The sequence below is a fragment of the Plasmodium yoelii genome (genome assembly GCF_900002385.2).
Source record: "Plasmodium yoelii strain 17X genome assembly, chromosome: 10".
Taxonomy (NCBI): domain Eukaryota; phylum Apicomplexa; class Aconoidasida; order Haemosporida; family Plasmodiidae; genus Plasmodium; species Plasmodium yoelii.
The window spans coordinates 1,383,360-1,409,837 of record NC_036182.2 but is presented as its reverse complement, the minus strand read 5'-3'; the positions used below and the strand labels follow the sequence as shown (position 1 = coordinate 1,409,837).

At 22.1% G+C, this 26,478-nt stretch overlaps 5 protein-coding genes across 5 annotated transcripts; 2 read left to right on the top strand and 3 right to left on the bottom strand.

Annotated features, from left to right (window-relative positions):
* Nucleotides 1-884: 884 nt before the first annotated feature.
* On the top strand, nt 885-8,429 carry PY17X_1033900 (conserved Plasmodium protein, unknown function; the record flags this gene model as incomplete). The annotated part of the gene is made up of 10 exons (XM_022956326.1): nt 885-5,013; nt 5,237-5,874; nt 6,063-6,944; nt 7,125-7,193; nt 7,287-7,481; nt 7,655-7,705; nt 7,805-7,888; nt 8,008-8,059; nt 8,163-8,273; nt 8,362-8,429. The coding sequence occupies 10 exons, from the start codon at nt 885-887 to the stop codon at nt 8,427-8,429; spliced, it is 6,279 nt and encodes a 2,092-aa protein (XP_022813381.1).
* A 209-nt stretch (nt 8,430-8,638) lies between these two features.
* PY17X_1033800 (conserved Plasmodium protein, unknown function) lies at nt 8,639-10,722 on the bottom strand (the record flags this gene model as incomplete). Its single annotated transcript, XM_022956325.1, has 8 exons — nt 8,639-8,768; nt 8,876-9,016; nt 9,122-9,237; nt 9,363-9,478; nt 9,578-9,757; nt 9,998-10,139; nt 10,300-10,435; nt 10,562-10,722. 8 exons carry the CDS (start codon nt 10,720-10,722, stop codon nt 8,639-8,641), a joined length of 1,122 nt encoding a protein of 373 aa, XP_022813380.1.
* Nucleotides 10,723-12,377: 1,655 nt separating this feature from the next.
* PY17X_1033700 (rhomboid protease ROM8, putative) lies at nt 12,378-14,872 on the bottom strand (the record flags this gene model as incomplete). The annotated part of the gene is made up of 4 exons (XM_022956324.1): nt 12,378-12,532; nt 12,743-12,988; nt 13,126-13,326; nt 13,561-14,872. The coding sequence occupies 4 exons, from the start codon at nt 14,870-14,872 to the stop codon at nt 12,378-12,380; spliced, it is 1,914 nt and encodes a 637-aa protein (XP_022813379.1).
* A 3,085-nt stretch (nt 14,873-17,957) lies between these two features.
* On the top strand, nt 17,958-20,167 carry PY17X_1033600 (DnaJ protein, putative; the record flags this gene model as incomplete). Its single annotated transcript, XM_022956323.1, has 2 exons — nt 17,958-19,628; nt 20,105-20,167. 2 exons carry the CDS (start codon nt 17,958-17,960, stop codon nt 20,165-20,167), a joined length of 1,734 nt encoding a protein of 577 aa, XP_022813378.1.
* Nucleotides 20,168-20,795: 628 nt separating this feature from the next.
* PY17X_1033500 (uncharacterized protein) lies at nt 20,796-26,237 on the bottom strand (the record flags this gene model as incomplete). The annotated part of the gene is made up of 1 exon (XM_724327.1): nt 20,796-26,237. The coding sequence occupies one exon, from the start codon at nt 26,235-26,237 to the stop codon at nt 20,796-20,798; it is 5,442 nt and encodes a 1,813-aa protein (XP_729420.1).
* Between the last annotated feature and the right edge of the window lie 241 nt (nt 26,238-26,478).

Here is a 26,478-nt window from a genome sequence, read left to right as displayed (position 1 = left end):
TACAATAATATTTCGTGCCAAATTATTATAACAAATTCATTTGCATATTATGCAAATTCTGAAATGTATATTCATATATTTCCACAAAAAAAAAAATGCTATTAAGGAGGGGTTATTATTATTATGTAATTTTTTTTGTGGACCAATTTAATTTTTCTTAATTTATTATAAAATTATCATACATATTGTTAGAACAGTTTTTTAAGATCCCCGCTTAATATATTTAAAATGTCTCTAATTTAATTTATTTCTAGGTCTTTTTTTATATCATTGAATGTAATGATGTTGTTTTAATTTGACGTTGGGGAAAATATTAATATATGAACACCTAATGGAAATATGTTCTTAAAAATGGACGAAAAAATAATGCACATATATAACGAAAGCTCAAAAATGAATTGCAAAAAAAACAAATACCGTTTTAAGCTTATTTTTAAAAATAATAACAATATGAATTAAGTTATTTATCTTACAAGTGTAATTTTGGCATATTACAGTTTACAATATAATGGATATTTCAACGAAATGATATACCTGGGAAATTTAGTAACTATAACGTTATATTTATATTTTTTATATATGTTGTGTCGATATAATCGAAACATTTTCGCTTATAAAACATTAAAAAAAAGAAATACCTATTTTGTACTTTATATATTTATACTTTTCAATATAAAATTAAACCATGATTTCCTTATTATATTTATGTGTGCAAAAATAGGACACATATATAAAAAAGGGATATGTATACTCTTTATGTAAATGTGCATTTATATGTTCTACATCGAATTCTTCGCTTATATCTAGATAAAGCAAAAAAATTTAGTATCCCCGTTCTCATTTTCTAAAAGTTGTTTTGATTTTTCCAAACTAATTGTCCACTAATGGAGATTAAGTTAAACATAATTTTTAGCGAAATTTTAGTGACAATAACAGATGAACATGAAATAGAAAAACATGATAAATTTTTTGTCGATAAACAACAAAAATCATTTTGTGTAGAATGTATAAATAAGCTACTATTTACAAAATGTCCATTGTATAAAAAATATTTATTATTTAAAAATATAAATGATATATATAGAATAAAGAATTGTCATGAATTTAGGTATCATTTTTCTTTTTTTTTATTAGACCATACATTATTTTTATCAAATACATTCCGTTATTTAGAAGAAGAATGTAAAATAAATGAAAATAAAAATGAAAATAATAAAGACGATTACATTTATTCTGTTAATAATGAATTAATTACTTTAGCAACAAATGCATGTAAAGAATTTTTAAATATTTGCTCAGATGAATTATGTAATATATTTAAAGATGCTATATACACATGTGTATTAATTAGATTGAAAAACTATTCAATGACTAAAAGAAAATATTTTTTTATTTTAAAACTTTTAAAAAATTTAATACAACATGTACAAATAATACACACCACATTAAAGGAAGAATCATCTGTTATTGGAGAACTTATGAAACTGTTCATAAAAAATTATTCTATTTCTAATAATATAAATTGTACAAAAGATAACACCAACAGACTTTTATGTAACAAAATAAACTTTGAAATTCAAGATGGTTTGGAAAATAACACAAACAATAATACGGCCATAAAACTTAGCAGTAATTTAAATAATAATTGTGATAGCAATTTAGACACAAATCGCAATAATTCATATGTAAACGATAAATATCATAATATGGAACACTCTTTAATTCTTCAAATTATTTATGAACTATGGTGTGAAAATTCGTTATGGCAGCTTAACAAAGATCTATTAAAATCGTTCTTTATTAATTTAATTAAAAATTTTAAATTTACTAACAAAAATACAGATTTATGTAATTATTACATCGAGTTTATTTATCTAATATGCAATAATTACAATGACATTACCTATTTTTTTACTGAAATTATTTTTGATACTAAACATTTAAAAAAAAATAAAAACAATACAATTACAAATATTTGTACTAGTCCTGATACAAATTATGACAACGGATTAGATATCTCAATTTCTCATAAGAGATCAAATTTGTTTAACATAGACAAAGGGAATACTAGTGATCAGTCATCTATACATTCCTTTTCTTTCTTAAATGCTATTAGTGATGAAAATTGCCAAACAAGAATTAATAAAAAGGTTCAAAAAAGTGAGCAAATAATGCGAGAAAAAAGCAAAGAAGATAATGAAAATAATTACGATGTTCAGAATTTTAGTACTAATAATGAAGAAAGTGATTGTGGTGCGAATACCGAAATGGAAAATTGCACTGATGATCATGAAGAAAATAAATTTGTATTTTTTCATTCCAAAGATAGTGAAAATAAATATGATAAAAAAAATTTATACCAATTATATTCAAACAAACGTAATGATATTGTAGATTATTCTTTTTCAGAAGAAAATAATTTGGGTTATTATTCACAAGATGAAGATATTAAAGAGAAGGAAACGAATTTTCTTAAATCAAATAATGGGAATACCCATGATGCTAGTAGCAATTGTAGTATGAACAAACTTGATGAAAACTATCTTATAATAAATAAAAGTTTAAGCTATAATTCGAGTGGTTCCAATACTAATAAAAATTGTGATGAAACAAAAATGTCTCAATATAAAAAAAATAAATCCAATGATAATATTTATAACCATTTTAATGAGCTTCATTCGATCCACCATAGTATAAATAGTTCGCAATCATTTCTTGAATGCCAAGATGAGAAAAAGCAACAAATAAAGGGATCCTCGTTATTCCAAACTTATGAGGTAGAAAAAAAACGATGTGAACAGAAATTAGACATAAAAAAAATAATAAATAATGATGCATTAACAAATATAAACGATTTAGAAATAAGAAAAATGTTTGATAGTTCTGAATATAATACAGAAAAAATTAATTGTGTTACTGGAGATATTTGTCACACAACAATGTTTAGAAACAATAATTCAAATCATGAAGAAAAAAAAGACAAAAAAATAAAATCATTTGAAGATAATAAATCAAAATTTTTGAAAACAGAAAATTCAAGTACCAATTTTGTAGAATACAATTCGGATGTAGAATCAGGAATCTGCTTTAATTCAAATTTATTAAACAAGCATAAAAATAAAAATACGCATACGGATAAAAGCCATATTGACAACAGAAAATATATCAATAGCTTTGAAAATTATAATTTTGAAAATGCAAAGATTGGCAAAAATAAAAAGCTGTACAACAAAGGAAGTAAGGATAATAAATTAAATTTGAGTGTTCTCGAAAAAACAGATGGAATCCAAATTTTTATTATACTATGCGACAATTTACAAGAAACATTACTAAATAATTTTAACAGAGATATACAAATGAAATGCCTAGAAATATTTTCGAATATTTGCAGCGTAGATGAAACAGTTGTAAATATTATAATATCAAACACATCGCTAGTTGAATGGATTTTCGATTTTTTATCCAACACAAAATATGAATGTTTAAGAGAAAAGGGGTTAAAATTTTTAGTTACTTTTTTTTTCAGAAACACACTTTTTTCAAAGACCCATGCTCATTACATGCTTGATGTTTTAATAAATATAATTTTAAAATATGTAAATAAGAATGAAGATAATTATAACAATGTGTATGATAGCTTTTCGAATAATTATTCAACCTTTTTTTTTTTTTTAAAAACATTAAATATGCTTATCGATATAGCAAATTCATCTATCAAAATTTTTCATATATTTAAAATTATAAATATAATATCCTTTTTAGTGGATGTCCCTGATTTTTCTGCTATAAATATTGAGAATATTATTCTCCTTTTTGAAAAATATACATTAAAAAATGAATCAAAAAAGGGAGATTCAAACAATCATTTTAAATTATACGATTCATGTAATCATAATTCTGAAGAAGATAAAAATGTGGATAACAAAAAAACTATTTCTAATTCATTTCGTGTTGGCGAAAAAAAAATATTTAACTTAGACTCCAATCAAAAGACAATATATAATAATAGGCAAGATCATAATATACCAGATAAAAAATACTTTGAAAACGTATCGATAAAAATAAACAAAAAAAATTCATTATTTTTAAACAGAGGCCAAACATTTGATAATATAGAAACAACAAATCGTAAACAGGACGAAAAAATCAAAAAAGAAAAAGAATGGAATGAAATTGAAAATAATGAAAAAGACAGTGATAATAATATTGAATTAGACAACATAATAAACAAAATATACATTGCTCATATTTTGGCACTTTTTGAAGTTGTAAAAACAGCCTTAAATATAATAAAAATTGTTAATATAAATAATCCTGATATATATATCGAATTTTTGGACGATAGAGAAAATAAGTATTTATCTGAATTATATTTAGCTATTATTAAATTATTATTTTCCTTAATTTATATTTTAAATAAAAATGAGACATTTTTAATTAATATAAATGTAATGGATGAAAAGAGTAAAAAAGCTACAAATATAGATAATGAAAATGAGTTTCAAATTTTAACTTTTATTAAATTAGTTTTATATTTTTTTACTGAATTACATTCTTTGTTTAGAAATATTATGAAAGAAAAAAATAATCCTTTTGGAAATGATATATTAATATTTATTAAATTTTTATATCTTTCATCTATATTTATTTTTGATAATATAAATCAAAGGAAAATATTTTTTAATAATATAAGTACAAATATTTTGTTCTCCTCCTTTTTTACTCCTTTTTTTTATTTCTTTTCAAGAATTTTAAGCCATATACATGATATTTATGAAGATTTTTCAATTGAAAATAGAGAAACTCAAAAAATAAATAATCTTCTTCCAAATAATTCGGCAACCTTAGTAGACGATGATCAATATATGACTAATAATATGCAAAAACAATCATATGGTAAAATGCAGGAAATTATTAACACATTTTCCTTGTATAAAAAAAGAATGAGAAAGGTTTTAGTAAAAAATTCACCCTTTACTATATTCTTTCAATATGTCTCTACCAATTGTGACGGTAATGGAAAATAAATAAAAGCAAAAAAATTGCTACCTCAAATCATCATATATATACATTTATGCATCTATGTATATTATTTGCTTGTTTTATATCCAAATTCACACACTACAAAAAATCATGTTATTTTTTTATATGTATTTTCGTTTGTCTACTCATTTGTATGTTGATCCATTTGTTTATTTCATTTTATACTTATTTTTTTCTTGGGTGTATTCTACAGATTGTGAATGCTACAGAATTTTAGAGATGCTTATATATGAGGACGATAAAGTAAAGAAAGAAGAAAAAAACAAGAAAGATATTTTAATGGAAATAATAAAGAATAACGATTTTTATTTTACTAATGTTTTATTGTTCAATTTTAATGATAACGAACGGCTGATAGAAACAGTAATTTACATTTTTTATCTATGTTTGAGTTATGATAAAAAATTTATCGAAAAGAAATTAAATAATAGTAAAATAAACAATTATGTAGAAAATATGTTTTCATCTAATGATTATAATATTGATATGAATCCCCTTTATTTATTTATGTCTTTATCTTATTCTTATTATTTTGTGACAAAGGAAAAAATACTAACAGTTTTTAGATGCATTAAGAAAGAAATGCATAAAATAGATATACTTATGTGGTTAGAAATAAAACAAATTAAAAATATATACTTTGTTTTTGATTGCATTTTTTCTTTAAAAATTAATGCAAATAATTATAACCTGTATGTGGGCTTCATTATTTATATCATTAAATTAGAGTTGTCTTTATATTCTTCACAACAATCTGATCAAATTGACAACAGATTGTACATGTCTATTTCTAAGAATAAGGTAAGTCATGGAAATAAAATTAAAAGCTTAGTATTAATTGAAATTCCTAAGAAAAATATATATTATATATAAAAAAGTAATAATAATACAATAAAACATATGTTGCATATTCATTTTTTTTATTTTATACGTTTTATCATGCATATAAAAAATTCAATCAATATTATTGCTTATCCTTTTCCATTTTACTCAAAATTTGTAAACTCTTTTATTTTCAGGATTTAGTAAAAAAACTATTGGAAGATGCAGAAATGGAAAATATACAGAACAATGATATTATTTATATTTATTATTTAATAATTAAATTGAAAAAATATTCATCAGAGTATTGCAAAAACATTAATATATATAAAATGATGAACACAGTAATTAGATATATGAATACAATTTCTAATAAGTCAGAAGAGATCAATGATATTTTTTCTTTCTTTTTTATTTTTTTTGAAAATTTAGAAGTATATACACAAAAAGATATATTCAATATAATTATTGTTTTGCAAAAATTATCATTTTATGTAAAAAATTCACTAAATTCATTTTTTAAGAAAACAGAACCTTCAAATGATGATCATAAGAATATGAATTATGATGATAATAAGAACAACAATTGTAAAAGTAATAGTTGTACTAACAGTATTGTGGATAGTGATGAAGCCTTCATATTGTCATCTCTTAAATTTGAAAATAGTTTTTTTTATTTTATATTAAATCTTATATTATATTGCAGAAAATATAATCAAATTAAAAACATCAATATTCTATCTTCATCAGTTCCTATAATACAACTATTAATACATGCTATTCAATTTACAAATAATTATTTTAAGAGTTTAGCTATTTTTGTTCTAGCTTTACTAATTTTACCCTTTCCTAAAATCCAAAAAACAAACCCTCCTTTATTAATGATTTTATCAACATCTTTTGATAAATCATTTGATGATATACTATTGTCGTCTAATAAATATGAAACACCACATGAAACAATCGCTAAAGAAAAATACATAATAAGAAAGTGTTTATTCTTACCACTAGTCAACAGTGTGGATATAAATATTAGAGTCTCTTCTTTATCTCTTTTACTAAGTTTACTAATAACCAGCGTAATTATAAATAGACAAAAAAAATTGTCTATATATTTGAGTGTGCATTTATTTTCATATTAGTTTCACTATTAATACACATTAGTGAGTTGTTTTATCATATATTATTTGTAAATTGTTTTTAATTTGGACTAATTTTCTATTTCAACTTCTTATTGTTTTATTTTTTTGTTTTTGAAGGATACTGTATTGCTGAACGACGAAGCCTTTAGCTTTTTTATTTTCCTAATTAATAGTTCCTTTTTAAATGTTAAATTTTTTATAAAATAATATTCAAAGATAACATTAAATATAATTATAAAAATATGTTTTATTTTATCTTTAATTATACTCATTTTTTAGGAATGGAATGATATACAGAACGAACTCATATTTGCAATAATTAATGTTTTATTACTTTCGACTATTTTGAATTTAAGAACAAAATCATTTTGTTTTAATTTTATACACTCATTTAGACCTTTTTTCTTAAGAAGTATATTGCCTTTAAATAGAAATGAAACAATTGTCATCCACAAACTTTTTTTCATATTAACAGTAAGCAATTGTGTATATAAATAAATTTATATGTAATTGTTATGAAATAATTTATCTATAAAATATACATAATTTCAATGAAAGTATACATTCTCTTGTTTTTTATTTGTACTAAGAACATGCATATTCTAAGATAACATTAAATCAACAAAATTATTACAACTATTTTACAGGCAGTTAAAATAAAACCATTATGGTTTGATTTGAAGGGATATAGCGAGAAAGTTATACATAGAATAAAACAATCATCCATATTTATGTAAAATTTTATCCAAAATAAAAAAATAATTTAATATATATTCTTTTTATTTTTTAATTTGTAGATTTTGAAAATAATACTTAATGTTGTTACAAAAAAGGATCTAGACCTTATGACATTCAATTGTATTTCTTCTCTTGCATATGAAGTATTTTAAATATTTAAAAAAATAAAATAAGAGTATTGTTAATATGCGTTATTCTAAGAAAATAATATAATCCGAATTTGTTTATTTTATTTCATTTTTTTTATTTTTTTTATTTTTAGGCTTTTCTTATGAATAAAAACAATATGAATAGAAATAATAACAATAAAGACAGTAATTATAAATATAAAAAAAGTGAACAAATATATATATAATATTTATTACATAATTAAAATATAATTTTAATTTAATTTTATTATTTATAAATGTTTTACAGCAAATAAAAATGTCATAGAGAATCTAGAAAAATATTTAGAGACATATAAAAAAAATGTAAAAAATAATGATGAGGATGTTTACCAATCTTTCATTTTTAACAAATTTAAATGTAAAAAATATAAAACTAATAATAATAAAATAAACAGTTTTAATTAAATATTATTAAAATCGTTTATTTTCCCCTGATATTTACTTAGGTGAACACATCGATTATGATGTTGTGCTGGCTATTTTAAATGCGACAAGATTATTATTATATAAATAAATTATAGACAAAAAAAAAATATTAGTTATTATAATTATAAGGATGAATAATACACAATATTTATTAAAAAAATATATAAATCGGCACAATTTAATATATACATGCGTATATATAAAAATTTACAAAATAAAAATGAATTGTGCCTATTTTTTATATAAATTATTTAATATATTTAAAAATGTGGACAAAATACATATGTATAGATAGATCTAATCGTTATTCATGTTGTTATACAAATCTACATTTAATCCATCGTTCGCTTCATCAAATACTCTTTTATATAAAATAATTTTTTTATACGTGATTATATGAAAAAATAGTAGTATTAAGCTAATTAACCTATGGTAAAATAAGTAAAAATAAATATGTATATGTGCATATATACTATATATAATAAAATAAAAAAATTTATACAAAAATATAATTTAAACTTTCCGTTAACTTACTGAATATATAAAATAGACAAGTTTCCTATTTCTGTGTCATCGTAATATAAGGACCCATAAAAAAGTATTAAAAAAAACTCAAAAAAACGAAAATTTATTAGCAACTTGCTAAGTCTAATGACTCTTTCATTATTATAATTTCTACAATAAAAAAATTATGCATATGAACATATAATGAGGATTAACTATATGAAGATGAGATAAAGATATGCATACTATATGTTTGTTTATGTTTCTGAATTTTACCTATTTGCTGAATGTAATATAATACATAAAGGAGAACATAAAATTGATGATATTCCAACAATTATATTTTTAAAAATTCGAGTGTCAAAAGCAATACAAACACATATTGTCATAATCTGCACGTAGTGAAGAAAAAATATATATACATAATAAATATTATGATAAAAAAATACATGCCTAATTTATGGGCACTTATATAAAAATTAATATGCTTATTTATTTTTTCTTTTTATTTACAAACCTGTGAAAATATAAAAACGAATATTTTGAATGGATTGGCATCGTATGTTTCTATTATAAACAGGAATGTTATTATTCTTAATTGGGAGTCAATCAGATAAAATATGAATATATATACTGAAAAAAAGGAAGAAAATATGTATACATATATATATGCATATATTTCGCATGGAATTATATATAGTTAAATTTTTATTCTTATTTTTATTAAATTACAAAGATATTTTTGTGTTTTTTTATTAATAAGCCTTGATATTGGATATGTCATAAACACATTTTGCAAATTTAGGATCATTGAAATTATAAAAATTGTAGCTATAAATATGGAGCTAAATATTCCTCTAAATAGATGAAATACTAATAAAGATGTGTCCTTAGAGGGATAATTTAACGTGCCTACAAAAATAAAATGGAAATAATATATCCGTTTACAATGATAAATTTTTACTAAAATAACAACTCTCTGAATTAATCCTCATAAAATGAATTTCTTAAAAGACAAAGTCATAAGCAAAAACATATATACAATCACTTTTTTTTTTCTAATATTATTCTATATTTTATAATATTGGAGGGAAACACATCTATTTCAATAAAATTCAGGTAAATATTTTAAAGAAAATTTTCGAGTATTACTTTTCATAAAAATGCTATCATATTGAAATATAACAATGTCATAACAAATATATAGAATGGGAAAATGCGAAAGAGCTATAGACATAAATTGGTACTCTTGAATATCTTCTGGAAGGAATAATTTACCATAACTAGAATAACACTATAAAAATGGGGAACCAGTAAAAAAAAAAAAATCATGAGTATATATTTATTTTGGCTTATACTTTATTAACAAGCATAATCTATATTTACATATATTCCATATATGGTGACTCATGTCTATTTATAATGTATTCAAAAATTAATTTTGTTTCATTTACTTGTGTATATAAGTTGAATCCTAATAATGATGATGCCGAAAAAAAATATTTTTTATCATATAAATTTAGGATTGCTATATAGGCCCATAAACATGTTTGTGCCCAAATTAATAAGAAGGCTGTAATATTATAAGAGCTAATAATAAAAAAAAATATAAACAAAAATTAGAATAGTGATATGTTAGTAGGTTTAACAAGTATAGCAAAATATGATATGTATCCATAACACAGTCATATTTAATTATATAATCCTTTTACTTACCAATTATAAAGCTTTATAGATAAAATTATATTGAGCAAAAAACTTAATGCATTTATCACGACAATTACTTTAATCAAAAAATTTGTTATCTTCATATGCTCTCTTTTTACCGGCAAATCCAGCATACTGTCATGGGATACGTTACTTTTTACGATAAACATTTTATTTAAGAAAAAAAGTTATTCTGAAATGATATCATAGGTTTGTTATAATTTATTTAATATCTCTCGCATATATTTCTGCATATATGTAATAATAATGTATGTATGGCTATGCGCATAATTGGCTTCCTAGTTAAAATTTGGTTATTAGCTTATTTAAAATGTTTCGAAACATAATGGAAAAGTTGAATATATAATTTCCTCGAAGTAATACAATACGATAATTGTCTTTCAATCATTAACTTTTATTTATACTCGAACTAAAATTCACGCTTTGGATATATATATATATATATATATACCATACAAATAATACTAAACATACGGTTAGGTAATATTATCGGAATATACTAATATAAACTTAAATATCAAATATGCTAATTAGCCTGGAGGTATAATTATAAATTTTTCAATTTGTGCTAAAATTGTATCTTAAAAATGTAAAATTATTCTTAGGGTCATGTATTCATCTCTCAAAAAAAAATAACTTAAAAAAATCATAAAAAAGGGAAAGATAATAAAAAACCGAAAAATAAAAAATCAAAAACAAATATATGTAATGAATAATTTTTTTCAACACCTGTTACTTTAAAAAATTTGTATATTATTAAATTTTACTATTAAAACAAAAGCTATAGAAAACAGGAAACATCAATATGAAAATATTGCACATTATTAAATGAAAATGCATGGTATATTTTTTACGGTTATAAAGAAATATAATAATTTAATTAAGTTGAATTATATTAGATTAGATTAAAAAATATATATTTTTTTTACAATAATTTTACACAATATTATTATGAAGGTATTAGTTTAAGAAAATATAAAATTGGTTTCTATTATATAATAAAAAAATAATTAAGCAAATCAGACATATATCACAATTGTACATGCCTATAAATGCACAAGCATATTGTATTCTAAAGAGATATAAGGACTAATTATTTTACAATGATATTTTTTTCTTATATACTCCACTTATTCAATCGTTGATCAATATTATTGTATCATTGATAATTATATTGTTATGTCGTTATAATACATAAGAATTATTTAAAATAAATTTATTTATGTATTTTTTTTTCATTTTATTTGTTATTTTCACTTGTACATATATGTATATAATATTTATTGAGAATATTCGAAATAACGTGAATAAATTAATAATCAGGATTTTAAATTCAAAAGTTACAAATGAGAATTTGCATTAAAGCATATTATATATTATCAAAAAAAAAAAAAAAAAAAGTAAATAGATATATATTGTGTTCATTTTTTAATCGAATAGAAATACGAAAATAATGATATACCATTCCTTTTACAAAAAAAATAATGAAAGATATATAATAAAATAAAAATGCATAAATCGTAAAATGATAAAATAAAGGGAAAACACACCTTTTTATCATCGAATATGTAGATGTATACTAATACTTTCAATAGTATATAAATGGTTGCATGAATAAATAGATGCAAATATAATAGATGATAAATATTAAAATGAATAACAAAGAAATTTACTAAAAGAAATGCATAAAAAAGACATCAATACAAAAGGAATATTGGTAATATACACATATATCAAATTCATATCTCTTAATTTTATTGCGATTTTAATTATATAAATAAATAAATAAATATTTTTGTTAAATCTAATATGGACAATCCTGCATGACAGATGTTGAAACAAAAATAGCGGTTGCTAAACTTACAATGAGAAAAATAAGGGATAATATTTGAATTAATAAATTATTCTTTAAAAAGTATTTCAATTGATTACGCTTTAAAATAATTCCTATCAAAAATCCTAAAAAAAAATAAATATATATGAAATGAAACATTCGTATTGTAATACAACATAAACATATAGAGAATTATAAACCGCCCGTTGTCTAAAATCATTCAATAAATTTATTCATCTCTACAATCGATTGATTTTGATGTATAATATACTCGAAAATATAATTTGATCAAAAAAATATATATATATATATGTATATATTTTAAAAATTCTTACCTCCAATGAAACCAAAAAAATGGCTATAAATATTAATACTTATAGTGTTCAATGAGAATTTAAGAAATAAAAGAAGAAGAAAAAAACAAAATAAATGAACACTAATACTAATTGTGTCTACATTAAAATTAGTCATCATTAAAATTTCTGAAAAAAATATTCCAATAATCCCTGATGAACTACTACTGCTTTCTGTAGTTGAGTAACAGTATGTTAAAGGCGATGATAATATTATTCCATATATTCCTAAAAAAAATTAATTATTCAAATATAAATTTAGATTATTAATCTAATATAATTAGGTAACCACTTTTATAAAAAAGAACAATAATATCTATTTTAATTTTTCTATGAAAAACCCATTTATTATTTTTTTTTCTAACCTGTGAATACGTAAACTAAAAAAACGACATATGTCCCATACAAATATTCTAGTAAGAATCCGACAGTTAACTGAACATATGTATTGGCACAAATATGATTGAAATTTGAATGCAAAAACAAAGCTGTAAAAAGGCGATAAACTTCTGCCTTTTTAAAAATTTGATAAGGAAAATTACTTCCAAAATTCTTTAACGAATCATCTGAAAATAGAAGAAATATAATTATAATAGATTAATAAAATACATAAAATTTAATTACATTTATATAAAAATACAATATAGTAAATATGAACATATGATATATTTCAAATTAAGCTTTTACAACACTATGTAGTCAAATTAAGAATGTTTCTTGTAATAATATTTTATAAAAAAAAAATGCATATGGATAGAAATGTCATCGGTTCTTTTCTTTTTTTTAAATGTTTATCTTACTTGATGGTGTTAAAGGAAAATCAGATTTTACGGATATAAGTATAATAAAGACTACCCATTGAATAAATGTAACAAATAAGATTAAACTAAATATAGAAAATTGTGGAAATATTCTATATATAATTTTTTTGATAGTATTTCCTTTATTATGGTGAAGATATATTTTTTCTTCTTCTAAATTTTCTAAATCATCCTTATGTATAGTTTTATAAAAATGATCATTAAATTTTCCATTTTCAGGTGGTGTATAATTATTATTTAAAAATATTATAATTTTATCTTTTCGTTTTCTTAAAGTTTTTTTCCGAAATAAAAAGCATCGTCGAGTTCGAGACAATAATGCTTTAATTTTATCTTTTTGTTTTATAATTTTATTTTCTTCTTTAATTGTATTTGAATAATTTCTTAACCGATTTCTATCTTTTATATTTCGTTCATTTTCTGCAATTTGTAATTCACTTAAATAACCTTGCTCACCTTGCTCATCATGTGTATAATATTTTAAAGACGTTTTAGATTTATGTATATTATTTGATCCTATATTTGCACTAGACATATTTCTATCATGAATGTCTAATATATAATTATTTATTGTTTTAGAATTACTTTCTTCTTTTTTTTGAATATTTTTTTTTTGTTGTCTCCATAAGTTATTATATCTTTTACGATTTTTGTAATGAGCACTTTTCCCATTCTCTTTTAAAAAATTTATAAATCTTGCATTATCTGTACATATACTACTAGAAATTCGTTCATTCTTATCATTCATTGTCATTTGGGGATATCCCATTTTCTTTGTTTTTTCATAATGATTTTTTTTATTAATTTTATAATTTACTTTTAAGGAAGGATAATCGCGAGAATCAGATAATAAGTCTTCACCGGCACTATTTACTTTAAACTTTTTTTCTTTTTTTGTATGACTTCTTTTGTATTTCTCTTTCTTATAGTTACTTTTGGAGCTATTTTTAGAACCATTTCTATCTTTACTTTTATTATTTACACATTTTAACAAAATTATTGTATTATTACTACTTAATAGCATATTATCTTCATTTGATGGCGTTATTTCGCCATTAGAATTTGTCGATGGACGATGGTTTTTAATATTCTTTATTTCATTTTCTCCACTATTTTGATTCTCAGCTTCTCTATTTTCATTCGCATTACTATCCATGCTTGTATTTGAACAAATGTCTTTTTTTAAACTATTATCATCATCGTCATATTCTTTACTGCCATTTATGTTTTCAGTTTTATCTTCTGATTCTAAAAATGTCTTAGCATTTGAACAAGAGTTCCCTTTTTCCATTATGTCAATTCACAAATAATGCATATATATATGTATATATACATATATAATGCTTTTAAGCTATAATATTTTTACAATTTATTCTATTTTAGTATTCAATAATAAAACATAAAAAAATTCATTTTTAAACGAAATAAAATAAAATTTAATGCAATAAAAAAATAACAGCAATTAAATAGTAATAATATATATATATATATAATAAATGTAATAATGGTGTATTACAACACCCTCTAGTATATCCTCTTTACATAATATATATTTGGAATAGATAACAATATAATTCTTGGTACTATAACTATATAATTTATGGTATTAAAAGTATATCAATAATGTTATTCATATGTTTATCATTTATACTCACTAATATAATTGTCCAGTTAATTTTAATATACTTAAATATACATATAATAACACATGCTAATAATTACAATATTAAATATATACAACGTACAATGTGCATATCAACACACTACTATATTAAATAGTATAATATCATAAATATATAATACATTTACTAAATTTTGACACAATAAATTAAAAACACTAAAAGAATAACCATATTTATCTAACCATACTAAACATATAAATATTAAGTTAAATGCATTATTGCATTCAAGCTGTATAAATGCGTATATATCTAATAATATTTCTTTTTTTTATTATTTTGTATAGTTTTCTCTCTATAAATGTACAATTATATGATATAATACATATACACTTTTTAATGTATATGATTTTCAAATATCTTCTTCTATTTATTCAAAATCTTCACTAATGAAACATTTAAAATATGTATTATATTTATCTTTCAAAATAATTTAATTTTTAAAAAATTATATAAAAAGTAAATAAATTAAAAAAATATATAACAATAATAATAAATGAACGTTTAATAAATTTATTTGTATATTATTATATATATATATATATAATATATTCTACTAAAAATAGTATAATATTTATATATTTATACTTAAATTTTGTTGCTGTTTATTTTAAAATTTTAGAAGAATATTTTTTATAAAGACAATTTAGTTAATAATAATAAAAAAAGGGGGGGAAATGTTTGGATAATATACAAATACGTATATTTACCTTAAAAATTATTTTTATTGCATTAAAAATTGCATAAAACATTACTGCATCATTATATATGCATACATACATAATACAAACAATATAAAATTATAAATTTAATTATATGATAATATATAAATTTTTAACAATTTCATTTTGTGAGGAATACCTTAATTTTTTTTTATAATTCAAAATTTTGTACACATTGATATTCTCTGAATATCAAATTAATTTATCGCATTTTTCTAAAACATAAAAAATCATATTTCCACCAATAAAAATTGTGTTGCTCTTAAACATGATACTGTATTTATATAAATATATATATAATTTTATTTTTGAAAAAAAAATATAGCATACATTAAAAGATAAAAAAAATTAACTTTATTGACCGGTAAATTTTTTTAAATAACATTATATTAAAGGGATCATTTATTATATCTAGAATTGTGTTATATATTTATAATTCGTCATTAACATTCGAGTTTTGTGCGCACAAACATGCCTATTTACTTATATAAAAATTAAACAAAAAAGGGAATAGGACATTACATGAAACTGTAAAATAGTTACAGTACCTATATAATAGTGTTGTTTTCCCCGTAACACCATAACAATTTAAAAATGAATATATCATAAATAGCTATATACAGGAATATACGCTATAAAATGGATTTTAAAATTACTAAGATATTTTGATATACTTTTATCGCCATAAAAACATACAATATGAATGAACTTTATAGGAAGTCATTTTATTTTTATTTTTTTTGTAATTATCAACTTACACACAAAACATCGTTTCATTCCATAAAGTTCCATTAAAAAATGCCTTACTTTTATATCTAAATTTAAAACATTATATTTCATAATTTTTGGTTTATGTAGTATAAAAAAAAGGAAAACATGCAGCTTTTCTTTCTATACATATTTATAAATTTTCCTACGTTTCCACACATGAAGAAGTTATGAATATATTAATATTTAAAAATAGCTATTTCTATATTATAATACCAAAGAATATAAGTTTTCGCTTCCAATTTTTTTATTTTAAAATAGTTATTTGATCATATTATTATATATATTTTTTCCCGTATAATACCAATATAATAGTTATCCTCCAATTTTTTATAGTATATAAAAGCGAGACTGTCTATGTATTTAATTAAAACATTATACAATGAAACTATTTTTTTTTTTATACACAATGTTATTATGTATTCAAGTAATATAACATTTACAATTCCCCTTACAATTACTTTCACAATGCAATATCCAATGGTAAACCCCCATGTGATTTCATTGTACGATTACATAGATATATCTCCGACATGTGTTACAAACTTTTTGATAACCGTATTAAAATACTAAAAACAAATGAAGCATTCTAAGGGTTCATTATTTTATATAGGTTATTTAGTTTCCTGTTTGTTATGTTTATAATGCTTTAATATTATTAAAATGTTCTATTGTTAATTAAATCACTTCAAATAAGCTGGGAATAAGCAATAATAAATGGTGATATTATTTGTAAAATGCACTGTACATATATATAATAAATATATATATATATTTTTAACAAAAAAATACATATAAAAAAAAACATATAAATGTAAATGTTTTTTTATTTTATTTATTTTTTTTAATTATATATTTATATTTTTTTAATTTGCGTATACAAAAATTAAATAAATTATAAATTTATATGAAGCAATATTGGAAAAATAATAATGAAAAGGCAAATGACAAAAGCAGGAAATAATATGTAAAATAAAAATATATAAGCGAAAATCTATAATATAATAATAATAAATAGTAATAATACAAGTGGGATTATAAGGTTTAAATGCCAAAAATGCGAAAAAAAGGACAATAAAAAGAGAAATTTCAACAATATAAATAGCAATATATTTATTCATATATATATGTGTGTAAAAATAGTAAAATAATTTAAGCTAACTAGAAAGAAAACAAAAGCCATAATGTATAAAGAGAAACATTCGAAATGGATATTTTTTCGTTAGCTTCAAATTTGCAGCAGATAGCCATTGGTGGCGTTAACTTTGTAAATAGTAAATTAAGGAAAAAAAGTTTGAATACTGAATGCAATTATATCACATATACAGTTATAGGGGAAAATGAAAAAGAACCATATGATACAAATATATTTTTCCTTCCATTTAAAATATGTACTAGAATTAAATTGAAAAAGTTTAAAGAATATTTCCCCTTTAAGGGAAATGTAATATTTCGCTTTAAAGCGCAATTAACAGATTTAGTTGATATTATAAATGAAGGGATAATCAATAACCAACCCTTATTAAAAGGAGATCAAATAAATACATCTAAGCAAATAATTTTGGATGAAAATGAAATCAGCAATATCCTAAAACAAGATAAATTAAATTACATATGGCTAGACGTCACTAATGACGAAGCGCTTATACCACTATACAATGGTGGTATTGTTGTAAAGGTATTATTTATTAATCATGATAATTATAAAATGTATAATGACATTTATTTTAAACATGTAAAAGGTATTGAATATAATTCTGAAATATACCATGCTAACGAAAAAAGTTGCTGTTCGTATATATTAGAAAAAGAAGAAAATCATAATAACAATAATAATTCTAATACTGAGGATAACAATGGGAACATGCAAAATCAAAGTGGGGCTACAAATATAAAAAACAATTATATTAAAAAAAATTTTATGAATTTTAATTATTCTAATAATAACCATGCTGACTATAAAAATAGCGAAAATAATAATAACAAAACAAACACCACATCGAATATTAACACTGGAAAAAATGATAATAATGATGAGCATATTCTAAATAATAATGATAATAACATAGTGAATAATACTGATAGTAACAATGCACATGGCTTTAAAGGTGAATTAAAAAATTATAAAACATACATAAAGTCTTACCAAGATAATAGTTTATCGAACAAACTAATTATTGAAAATGAGGAAATGCTCAATACACAACATATAAATATGGATAATAGCAAAATAGATGATGATAATTATTTCAATGAAGAATATGATCAAATCCATTTTACACAAAATACAAACAAGATAAGAAGTAATTTTAATACATATGATACTAAAGGTAATCAATTGCATAATAAATTTTTAAATGAAAACACAAAAAATAATATGAATATAAACATACCCATAAATAAAGGTAAAATGACTGAAAATGTGATAGGAAGAGATAATTACCATAATTCAACAAATTTTTTAGCAGCATATCAAAATAATGTAGAAAATAATTCTATGGGTACACAATCACAAGAAAAAAGCAATATTAAAAATCACAAGGAAAATCAAGAGTCAGTTCAAAGTAAGGTAAATAATCGTTTAAAAGAATTAAAAGAATATAGATGCCAAGAAGAAGCTAATTTTAAAGAAAAAATTGCTATATCGGATAAAATTAAAAAACAAATTACTAAATGGTCTAAAAATTCTGACGAATCATATAAAGATATAAAAGTAATGTTAAGCACTTTGGATGATGTACTTTGGGAAAATTCAGACTGGAAGCGTGTTTCTGTGTCTGATCTAATATCAAATCCATCTGCAGTTAAAAAAGCATATAAAAGTGCTATCTTGTTATGCCATCCGGATAAACACAGAGGGAAACCAATAGAACGAGTGGTAACACATAATATTGCCATTACATAGACAAATATATATATGTACATATTTATACTCAAAAATATGTTAAGCTTTTATATACATCCTCGAAATTTTCGATTGTATATGATTTATTGAAAAAAAAGGAATTCTCATACAAATTATAACGTTAAAAAATATTAACATAAAAAAATAAAGAAAGCTTGACAATTAAAAAAAAATGTGCATATATATGTATATGCAATAAATACATTTAATATAATAAATGTAGTAAATACAATAAAAAAAAATTAGTTAAACATAATAATTTCGAATCATAGACTGACAATTGAAACGTTTAAAAAAGTCCAAAGGCACGAATATATACGTATACATATACATGCGATAATATTATACAAATAAATTAAATCTATAATCATTTTATTAAAAAGTGATTATTATATACGTAGCAATATGACATTCACATATAAATATGCATTTTCTTTTTCTCTTTTCAGCTTCGCGCGGAATTAATTTTTCAGGCTCTAAACAATGCGTTCAAAGAAAAAAAGGGTATTTAATAATATGGGTCGATATATTTGTTTTAAGTGTTTTCAACTGTTTTTACGGTTGTGCTAGGAATGGCTCTATAATTTTTATAAGGATGTGACCTTCTGTTTTTTTCTTTTTGCTTTCATAATTCGTCTTTTAAAATATGTTTCATAAATATATATATTTATTATATTTAGCCCTATTTAATAAATATCTCCTGGTTTTGCTCTTCTATCTCTTTGTTTTTCATTTATTATCATAATTTAACTTTTTTTTGTATAATTTTTTTATTTGTTTATTATAAAACCGAATTATGATGTTTAGATATGCACATATATTTATTTCCCACTTTTGATTCTCCATGATGCGACCATATTCTATATTTGTTTAATTAGTCGGTATGGTATTGTTTTTTCTTTTTTGTTTTAATTTTTAGCATGCTTATATATTTTAAAAATATATTAACTTCGTATTGCGTTACCTTAAACGCGTGTTATTTTATAAAAATTACCTCGAATATGTTTCGCTTAATTTCCTTTTTTCCAACTTGGCGATTTTATAAACTACAGGGGACATATAAGTGCGTATTGTTTATATACATAGTTTGACATACCTTAATGGGTATGGTTAAATTTATGTATTCGAATATAGTACCTCTTAATCTTTTCTACCCCAATTTTCCGCTATTTTAACGGAAACCTCACATTTTACTTTCTTCAAAAAGAAAGATGCTGAATTTTCCATAGATTCTACTAAAATTTTCAAAGCTTCTTCTTGATGTTTTTTGTCTACTTCAATAATAATTTCATCGTGAACACATAAAATAATTTTTCCATTGATATGCCTCAGATTTTTATATAATTCTACTAAGGCCAATTTAAGTATATCTGCACATGTCCCTTGTACAGGATAATTTAAAGCTTTTGTAAATGAGAAATAAGGAAATACAACTTTTCTATTTGACAAAGTAGAATATTCTAATGCTTTAGTTTGTTTGACACTATTATGCCATCTAGATAATCCTTTATAATGCTCAAAAAACGAATTATAAAAATATAAACATTGATCTAAGTTCATTTTTACATTATAATATGTATTAGCATAAGTTCTTAGATTAACATAGTTCATACCATATAATAACCCAAAATTAATAGCTTTAGCTACATGTCTATCTTCTTTATTAATTTCATTGATTCCTTTTTTTGTTATAATGCTAGCTGTTAATGTATGTAAATCTATATTATTATTATATGCTTTAAGCATAATTTCATCATTAGTAATTTCTGCAGCAATTTTTAACTCTATCTGTTTAAAATCTGCTATAATAAATATATTATTTTCAGTAGGAATAAAAATTTCTCTGATATTTTTTTGTCGTGGTATCTGTTGTAAATTCGGTTTCTCACTACTAAATCTTCCAGAAAATGTTTTTAATTGATTAAATGTTGTGTGAATTTTATTTGTTTTTTTATTAATGTGTAATGGTAATTTTAGATAAAATGCAGAATATAATTTATACAGCTTCCTGTAATTTCGTAGTAGTATAACTGCATTATGATTTATAAAATTTTTTAAATTAGCATCAGATGTATTGTCAATTAATTTATTTGATAAATCCCTTACATTATTATCTTGTAAAGCTTTTAATATTTGTTGTTGTGAATTAACATTTATATCATCATTTTTTAATTCCTTTTTCAACTTATCTCTTTCGACATTTAATTCATTTAATATTTGATCAGTACTTTTATTTAAGCTCTCTAAATCAACTTTTATTCCATTCAATTCCATATCACAGATAGGTAAAATACATTTATTTTCGATGTCATTAACAATTTGCATATTTTCTGCTGTTATTTGTTCACTTAATTTTTTATATAATTTTAATAGACAACTAGAATCACGAGCGGCATAAAATAATTGATTATTGTTTAAAAGGGAATTATTCCATACACTATTCTGTTGTTGTTTATCTAAATACACAGATAAATATTTTTCGACTATATTATTTAATTTAAAACCATACATATTTTTATTTTTATCTAATAATTTGCTAGCTATATATGTGTCAAAAATATTTGTTATATTAAAATTATTGTATAATAAAAATTTTGTATCAAATTTACCATTCTGAATTATTTTTACTATATTTTCATCATTTAAAATTTTTCTTAATCCATCTAATATATTATTATTTGTTATATTAAACATGTCGTATATTATAACTGGATAATTTTCAACGGCAATTTGTATTAATCTTATTTTTTCTCCAAAAACTTCAAGCCCTGTTGTTTCCATATCTAATCCACAATATTTTATACCATTATATATATAGTTTATTTTTTCATTATAATTTTTATCATTAATTATAAAAAATCGTGTCTCAATATTATCATTAAAGTTTTTTTCCGGCTCATAATAATATAAATTTTCTTCAATTTTTACCTTATCTTTATCATTTATTAATTTAAAACGACCACACTTTTTCACTATATTTCCATCGACATTTATTATGTTATCGTCCATATATTTCTTTATTATTTTATCGTCGAGTCTTGGGTCCACTTGATTGTTATACATTTCGTTGTTCATATTATTCTTAATTACATTATTATCTCCTTCTTCATCCATATTTCTCACATTGTTATATTCATCTCCTTTATTATTATTGGTATTTATATTTCCTTGTCTTTGTGATTCAATAAATGTTTCCTTTTGCGTAGATTTTATAATGTCATTGTTACCGCTTGTATCTCCTCCATTTTTATTTTCATATTTTTCTCTGTCGCCTTCCGTTATTATTGAAATATATTCCTTTGGAATACTTTGTAAAACATTTATGAATACATCCTTCTTTTTTAAATTATTCCCTGATGTTTTTATATTTAATTTATTAACTTTAATAAAATTCCGAATATCTTTAATTGGAGAATTATTGTTTATCACACATTTTCTCATTGATATTGATATAACTACATTTTGAAATTTTCCTTTTTCATCATCTTTTAATTCTTTACATAATTTCTCTAATCCTTCATTAGATAAAAGATAAGAGGAAAATTTCCTTGTGATCAAATTTTTGTCATCCATCTTATCAGCATCAATATCACTATTTTTATTTCCTGATTTTAAATTTATACTGTCATTATTCTGGAATCCAACATTTTCCGTGACGCTTTTTTTTTTAGTATTTTTTTCTTTAGATCGTATTTCATTTGAACTCAAACTTTGAGCAGTTGTATTATCATTTGTTGTTTTAGTATTGGTCAGTTTTTCGTCACTTTTTTTGAGTAATTCACTGATCTTAGAATTGTATTTTTCCTTCTCTTTCTCTATATCCTCATTTTCAGTATTTTTTTCATATTCCTTGATTTCACTAAATATATCTCCCCTTCTAGTTTCACTTCTCAATGTTGAACTCTTTAGAAGAGATAATCCCCCTGAATCTGCAACACATTTTCCTATTTTATTATTGTATTTTCTAACAGCATGTTTTGATTCGTATTCATCAGATAGCTGTTTCATATAATCATATTCATCACAAAGTGTAAAATCCATATTATTATTAGAAACGGAGGAAACATTTTGCAAAACATTAGAATAGGATCCATTTTTATTCAAATAATTATTACTGTTGTTACTTCCAATAGAACTATTATTTGATAGAAAATCATTTAAATAATTAATTGGCATTTCTTTTATTGTCATATTTTCTTTATTATATAAGTAAGGAATTCTTCCCAAACTTCCTTTGAATCGATTTTTTTTAATATCTATAAAAAAAACTGCTTCGTTATTTTTTGATATTTGCCTTTGTATAATAAAAACATTGTCTGCTTCTTGTGTTGATTTTACACTACCAAAAACTGATGAAATAGAAAGTAAATTATTATCTTCTTTTCTTGGATGCACTACTAAAGTTATATGAACATTTTTATTAGTACTAAATGATCGGAATTTATCAATAGCTATATTTTGAAGTTCATAAATATCAGAAAACTTATTAATATTTAACATAAATTGCAAATTATCTATAATAATGTGTTTAACATCATATGCATATACAGCATAATCCATAGCATCTAAAACTTGATCGATATTTGTACTTCCATGAAATTTTAAAAATTTTAATGGTAATAGCTCAAATTTATCTGCATACAGATCAAATAAATCGATATTTTTTTCTAAATTTTTTCCACAAAATTGATTTAACATTACTTTACCCAATTTTATATTATTTATTTCAAATGATCCCCATAATGTTGATACTCCTTGAATACAATAATCTAATGACAATTGAGATAGAAGAGTAGTTTTACCTACTCCTGTTGAACCTGTCCATATCGATAATTCCCCCATTCTTAATCCATATAAAAATTTATTTAATGATGGAATTGTTTTACTTTTTACTCCATTTATTCTATCAGGATATTTTAATTCTTCTAATATATGTTGTCTCAAATCATTAAAATTTAGTATTTGACTATGTTTCACTTTTTCACTATTTTTTATAAAAAATTGGATATCAATATCATTTTTTAAACAGTCATTTGCATCTTTTATAGATATTTTATTCCAAATATACATTATACCATTATCTATAAAATATACATCGTTTTCTGAATTTTTTTCTTTCTCTTTTTCGCTGTTTGATTGACCTAATTCTTCCTGATAGTCAGATTTGCAATTAGAATCTGTTGAAACATCAACATTACTATCTTCATTGGGTAGCAAAGATGCACTATTTGGATTTAGCAGATTTATTATTTTGTTTTTTTTCTTTCTTTCTCTTTTTATTTTAAACGCATTCTCATTCAAATAATGAACATTTGCATCTGTAATAACATTAGTGCGCCCTAACCCTATTTTATTAACAAAATTAAAAACACTAGATTTGCCAGCTTTATCAAAATCTAGCCACAAATGAATTTTTTTAAATTTTTCTAAATGAGGTAATAAATATATAGGTAAAGATTTAGAACCATTAGGTAATGAAATAGCAGGATAATTTGTCTCTTGGAAAATTGTCATAGCATCAATTTCCCCTTCAGTTAAAACAACTTCATCAGAATTAGTAATTAAATGATCACCAAAAAAAAATAACTTCATATCACTTCTTACATTTTTAGGATATAATCGCATATATCCTTTATCTTTTAAGCTTCTCACTTTTATTCGAACAACTTCATATATGTCTCCTTCATCTTCCGTCTTTCCTATACCTTTGTAAATGCTCTTACAGTTATTTTCATTCTCATTCGTATTGCTTATTTTTCTTATGAATGGAAACACTAAACATTCGTGCTTTTCAAATTTTCCAGAATTTTCTAAAGATTGAAATTCCATCACAGAAAAACCGATATAATATTTTTTTAATGTTTCGAAGTTTATTTTCCTTTCATTAATTAAATAATTTCTAGCATTTTCAGCCTCTTTAGAATATAATAAATTCATATTATACACTTTCACATCATTAAATGTGATTTTTTCTTCTTCATATGTATCATTTACAATTGGACTTTCAAAATTACTAGTAACCAAATCCCCCATTTTTAATTTAAAATCATAAAAGCTCCCTTTGTACCCACATCTATGACAGTAACTATTCCCTGTATTTTTAAAAATTTCATGCTTATACATGTTATCATATTTATATTTATGAGGAGGGCAAAATGGGCAATATTTCAGCGTTATTTTTACATCAGTTTCTATATATTCATATTTTTTCCTATTTAAATAATTATACACATCGTTTATATTTATTTTATAATATTTTGATACAAATGTGCTCATGGCATTTAGTTTATTTTTAATTTTATTCAAATTATTGTAACAATTTTTTTCATTACTACCCCATTCTATATCATTATTCCTTTTATAATATGCCCTAAATTGCTTTTTCAACAATTTCTCATTTGGTTTCGAGACAAATCCATTTATTATTCCAAATTTTTTTTTTAAATCATTTTTTTTTTTTTTTAATAATTTATAATTTATTTTTATATAATATTCATTTTTTAACCTATTTTTTCGTCTTCGAATTCCTAAGGCTAAATTTAGGAAGAAGATGTAAAAAAAGTAAAATAAATACCACGGCATCTTCTCATTGGGGCAATTATTTTTTACTTGTTACAAAGTAACATCTTCTTCCTCTATAAAAAAAAAAGAATGCCCATATATCTTGCTCAGATCTTATGTCTGTGGATACATGTTCATCTTAAAATATGTGACTCTGCAGATATATTAGCACATATAAATTAAACGGGCAATTGTATACGTATACACACAAGCAAGTTATATACGTTGCCAATAAATCATCAGTATGTTCTAAATTTGATGA